Source organism: Echiichthys vipera, assembly GCF_963691815.1.
Source record: "Echiichthys vipera genome assembly, chromosome: 2".
Classification (NCBI taxonomy): domain Eukaryota; kingdom Metazoa; phylum Chordata; class Actinopteri; order Perciformes; family Trachinidae; genus Echiichthys; species Echiichthys vipera.
Genome location: NC_139827.1, coordinates 24,966,143 through 24,972,142, shown reverse-complemented (window position 1 = coordinate 24,972,142; position 6,000 = coordinate 24,966,143). Strand labels below are relative to the sequence as shown.

Genomic DNA, 6,000 nt, shown 5'->3' with positions numbered 1-6,000 from the left:
TAGGGAAATATCACACTTCTTACTCCACTACATTTAGAAGCTGCAGTTGCTACTGTAAAGTCACTTTGCAGATTACACATTCTTTATAGAAAAACTACCCACAGATTTACTTTTTTCTTTTAGTTAAGTCAGATGTTCAATGTAAAACTTGACTTTTTCATTGTAATGGAATATTGTTCTCAATTTCTAAATACTTCTTCCACCTATAGAGATATCCTACCATGCAGATATTTTGGGTTTAATCCTTTAAGGATGTCTTTCTGTATCTTCCTTAGTACAACTGAGATTAGTGACATGTTGTTTGTGGTGCTAAAAATATTAAAAAAATAACATTTAACTTTTTCAGAAGCAACATGTCTGTCCAAAGACCCTGATCTCACTCTGACCAGTTTTTACTGTGACTTTTGCTTTGTACTAGCTATTTAAACCGTGCATCTGTATTTAAGCTAATTGGCAATTATGAGCTGATGATGAATGCTAAAGGTTTTGTAACCGTAGCACTCGAAGAGAAGAGTCATAAAAACACAAATTGACCAAACAATATCACTAAATATCCATCTGAAGTTAGCTAGCATTAGCCACCGTAAGCTAGTGAGGCTGTAGGCAGCAAAAAATTGTAATTGAGCAAGGGTGTGAGTTATTGCTTTTATTTGTAAGGAGAAGAATGTGTTCTTTCAAAAAGTCACATATTCTTGCTTTAAAGTATTTTTTGTTGCACCTAAACCCCGCTGGGTGCCATTATTTTGGCATTATTGTATTGCATGTGTTGTTTGTATTCCAAACCATGTAATTATGGTCTTGAGCCAATAAAAATCTGGATGTGAATCTGGGGTCTCAGAGGTGAATATTTGGGCACATAAAACCAACGATTGCATGGCGAGATACCACCAGAGGTAAAGGAGAGAATTATTTATTATAATTTGATTGATCTAACCCTTTAACAAGACCCTTGTGAAAGTCAAAGCAAAGAGCTCCCGACCCTGGAGAAAAAAAAAACGCTTGTAAGCGCAGTCCGCACGTGCATCACAGTGATAATAGTGCTGCTTATGAGCTGCACTGGCACCACACTGTGAGGCAGGAGAAGCCAGGCCGTCAGGGATTTGTCAGAGGCCTGTTATTACATCTCTAGTCACATAAAATATGGCTGCCTCTCCAGAGATCCCACTGCTAGATAAATCCACTCTCCTCCAACCAGACTGGCCTCTCGCGATGAAACCATCCAATGGCACAGCTCAGCCGGTGACCTCTGGTAATGACGTGTGATTTATACAGTACATGTTTTAAACTGAGAGACACATCCGAGCCAGGCTATCTCTCCCTCTCCGTATCTATATCTGGTGTCATGTGAGATAACAGGCAGGCCTTTGGGAGAGGAGAGACATGACACCCATCTTTGGGGTCTCACAAAATGGCAACAATGTAGATAGTTTCCCCTGCAGCTGTCTAATCGCAGTCTAAAGCCTGCAGTGAATGCTGTGTCTCCTTTTGCAGAGGTCACTAACACATATTGTAGGGTGGCACTTTAAGCTAACAGACCGCAGTGTGGAAGGCCTAAATCAACACCTGGTTGGGAAGAAAAAAGGGGCTTGTGTTCTGTAAATGCATTTAAGTGGCAGATTACGGGAGAGTTGTAAAAATATTCTACACTAATACTGCTGGATTATGGTTAACTGGAGATTTTGTTTTTTTTTTATTACTAATCCATCAAAACCTAAACCACCAAAGAAAAAAAAACACCAGTAGACACCAGAAGGCGTCAGTATGTGAGTGAACAGTGTATCACAGAGTTATTTTCCAGTAATGTGGTTTGCCCTGTCTCCTGCCAGGAAACGTCCCCTGCACAGTCTAGTAGCTTAAGAGATTAAGTTCTGTGGCTAAAGGAGAGCTGAGAGGAAGGCCGTGTCGTTGACCTTGGCAAGACAGACACAGAGATGATGGCACACCACTACAAATATCTGTCTTTAATAAACAGGCACTGAGGGTCCATCACAGATCAGCTGGCTGGAAACGCACATGCACATTTAATGTAAATTGAGAAACAAAAGATCAATTTTACCAATTTATGATCCCACAATGGATCAACCTGTGTGCCATTTAATGCATTTTATAGTTTGGTTATTATTAACCAAACTATAATGTTGGTTAATATTTGGCAGAGCATAATCTAATATATAACGTTGGCACTCATTTGTTAAATTATTTTTTTTAATGATTTATTGTCGTATAAATGTGTCTGTACGATGAAAAGCAAGGACTGTTTGTTGGATTCAGTTAGGTATACTAGTGTTAATTAATAATAATAATGATAATAATAATAATAATAATGATAATGATAATGATAATGATAATGATAATAATAATAAAAATATTTTGAAAACTATTATTATTATCCTTTCAGGTTTTTCATACAGCTTTATTTAGTTTGGATCTCGCAGATACTACTTAATGCATTAATGAAATAATATTTTAAAAGCATCATTTTTTGTTCGGCTTGCCACATATCATCATTTTTGTGATCTTTTTCTTTTTATATTTAATGTTGTCCTTTTTTTAATGGTTTTGTGCAAATAAGTGGGAACCTCCTGAAGAGAAACACCTGGTTAATGTGAGCGAAACGTGTTCAGAAGTTGGTTATATTTCAACACACCATCCAAAGAACAGTTAAGTCTGAAATCAGATCTCACCCCCCACCAGCAGAAATATAAACTGCCTGGCTGCTGCTTTCACAACCTGATAAAGTTCAACTGGACACATAACTCCAGGAGCCATTTGCAAAGTGACAGCCAAACATCTCTTTCTTCTCTTTTTTCATATTGAAAAACGAACAAATAAATGAAACTGTGTTTGAAATGAAGGTCATTGTTTCTGTCGTTCAACAAAAATGCGCGCAAAATAAAACGTCTCTTTTTCGTTAAGTTGCAGCCCTGCATGTCTCATGACTACAGGAAGCTTGTATATAATGTTACAGATAAATGGCCAAACGTATGGATACTGATTTAATACAGTCATCTAATGTTTGAATCCAATAATATATTATAATAATAAAGCAAACTAACAAAGGTAATTACAAATATCACGACCATGCATTAGCTATGTCCTTATCTTATCTCATCATCATCATCATCATCATCATCATTACTCTGTTGATTATTTTGATGTGAAGCTGCAATGTTGACTGAAAACATAAATTGACATTCATTATTACGGTAAATTCATGCCGTATTCTAAAACCACAGCAGTATTATCATAATAGCATCGACGACAACAATGTGAAAATAGTGATAACAATAATGATGTGATCAATTGCTAGTATATGCTTACAATTTTCCATAAAAATGATCGGCGACTAAAGATACAAATACAAACTAAAATGTCCCAAAATGACAAACTACCATTGTTTCCGTTTCATCCGCATTTAATTGCTTTTTTTGTTCGGATAAAGGGGGAAATCATATATTTTGTCCTGCTGCGTAAACTCGTTTTCTTATGCAAATAGTCTGTCGCCGATTCTTCAGCCCGGCACCGAAAATAAACGCATCATGTCAAACCTGGAGGACGCGGGGAAATTTGAGAGGAGATGAAATATTTCTCGGATGATATAAAAGGAGCCCTTTCGCCTGAGTTATGGCCCGGATTTGGCGTTGCTGAGAGGGATGCATGCTGCTCCTTCTCTCCCGCCCCAGAGGAGGTATCATCAGAGCTGATATATGGCCCAGCTCTACATTACCTTTACAAAACAAAGGATCATCCACGCTTTGGGTCGAGGAAAAATATCCTTCTGCCTATCTGTGACAAACTAACATAACATCTGAGTCGACTTGTCTTTTTTTGGAAACATCCAGATAATCCACATACTTTTGAATAAAAGCCTCAGAAACTCCTGTTGAACTAAAACCAAAGTTTTACGCATAAAAACGCTTAAATAGGCTACGGATAGTGATCTGTGTGTGTGTCTCTCTCCCTCCCTCCCTCCCTTTCTCTCTCTCTCTTTCTCTCTCTCTCTCTCTCTCCCTCTCTCTGCTTCCCCTCATTTACCCCATATACCTATTCTGGTGTCTCACCACACGACTAAATTAGACCAAAGATGATAAGAGCACAAAGCATTATAATAATTCCGCCGGGCTCCTCCTCCTTCCAGCCATGCGTCCTAATTAATGGGACACCCCCAGTCGCAAAAAGCCCCGCACTGGACTGCAACATAGTCAAAGAGTGAAAGGGAAGAGGGCGAAAGTGCCACTGGAGATAATTGATTACCTACCAATCAATGATAACTTGTTAGTAATCGTCAACTCTTTGGACCTCGCCATTTTCAGGGAGGCATCTCACTCCTGCGGACTTGCTGCTCCCGAGGATCGACACTTTGAAGAGATCCCATTTTGGAATAAGAATTTCTTTTTTTTTTTCCATCCTCTCCTCCGCGTCTTTGTTTTTTTCTTCAACCTCCTAACTGTTATGTGACTTTTTTTTCTCCCCCCTCGATAGCGTCGCTCGTTTTTAACCACCGAATATTTCAACCAAGTCCCTTTTTACAAACTCTGCACACAACCAATGATGACATCCAAAGAAGTGGCCAAATGTGATGCAGTGGAAAACAGGAGGCGAAGTCCGCTGGACCACTTGCCGCCTCCTGCCAACTCCAACAAGCCGCTGACCCCCTTCAGCATCGAGGACATCCTGAACAAACCGTCGGTGAAACGAAGTTACACAATTTGCGGCACGGCTCATCTAATTTCGTCCTCTGAGAAGCACCGTCCGTCCAGCATCCCTCTGTCCAGCCGGGCTCTCCTCAACCAGACCTCTCCGCTCTGCGCGCTAGAGGAGCTGGCCAGCAAGACCTTCAAGGGTCTGGAAGTCAGCGTTTTACAGGCTGCGGAAGGTAAATCCTTACCCCCCCAAAATACACCTCAAATATACCATTTAAGAATTCCAAATGATTATCGTTATCTTGTTCCATGGCCTGCACCAGATAGAAAATAAGCATTTGGTTGCACCTTGTATTGTGCAACCTGTCACGCAATACATTGATTAAATGCGCTTGTTTAAATTTTTTTTTTCTGTCCACGAATGCATATTTTTCCTCTAAATATTCCTTATCGAACCAGGGCGTGCTTATTTTCTGGGCTGGGCTGGACGCAATAAATCGCCGCCGCTTTTCTTTATTATTAGGGTCTCGTGTGTCTGATGCTCATTTCCCTGTGGTGTCTGTGTAATATTCTTGTAATTACCTCTTCCCATAGGAGCTAAAGGTTTTACTGTTTCACTCTGATTGTTATTTTTGCGTTAAGGTCATGTTTAAGCACACACTGCATGGGGAAGCCCTGCACCTGCGAGATTCGATGGTTTTTCATTCGGCCTCTGTCTCTCCTTTGCAGGCCGGGATGGGATGACTCTGTTTGGTCAGAGAAGCACCCCGAAGAAGCGTCGGAAGTCTCGGACGGCGTTCACCAATCATCAAATCTACGAGCTGGAGAAGCGCTTTCTGTATCAGAAGTACCTGTCCCCGGCAGACCGGGACCAGATCGCGCAGCAGCTGGGCCTGACGAACGCGCAGGTCATCACGTGGTTTCAGAACCGGAGGGCCAAGCTAAAACGGGACCTGGAGGAGATGAAGGCCGACGTGGAGTCGGCCAAGGCCGTCGGCCAGGTCCCTTTGGACAAGCTCGCCAAGCTGGCGGACCTGGAGAAATGCGCCAACGGCACACTGGGCCACCCGCGACCCGATTCCCCCGCGCGGGGCGGCCAGCAGGAGCTCGAGCTCGCCCAGAAACTGCGTAACTCGCCGCTGTCTCCGTTCTCAGACCACACAACTAGTAAAGAGTGCTCAGAGGACGAGGACGTGGAGATTGATGTGGATGACTGATGGCGCAGCGTGGGGCTGGAAGATCGAGAAACACTAAAAGACTAAGAAAAATCCTCTCGAGGACTTGTAACTTACTGATTATATTGTATACCATATCTCAGAACATGTACCAAAATGTAATGACTTTTATATCGGCACAG

General features: G+C 41.5%; 1 protein-coding gene across 1 annotated transcript; it reads left to right on the top strand.

The window, feature by feature from the left end:
* Positions 1-4,508: 4,508 nt before the first annotated feature.
* On the top strand, positions 4,509-5,860 carry lbx1b (ladybird homeobox 1b; the record flags this gene model as incomplete). Its single annotated transcript, XM_083923120.1, has 2 exons — positions 4,509-4,876; positions 5,373-5,860. The coding sequence occupies exons 1-2, from the start codon at positions 4,549-4,551 to the stop codon at positions 5,858-5,860; spliced, it is 816 nt and encodes a 271-aa protein (XP_083779246.1). The 5' UTR covers positions 4,509-4,548.
* Between the last annotated feature and the right edge of the window lie 140 nt (positions 5,861-6,000).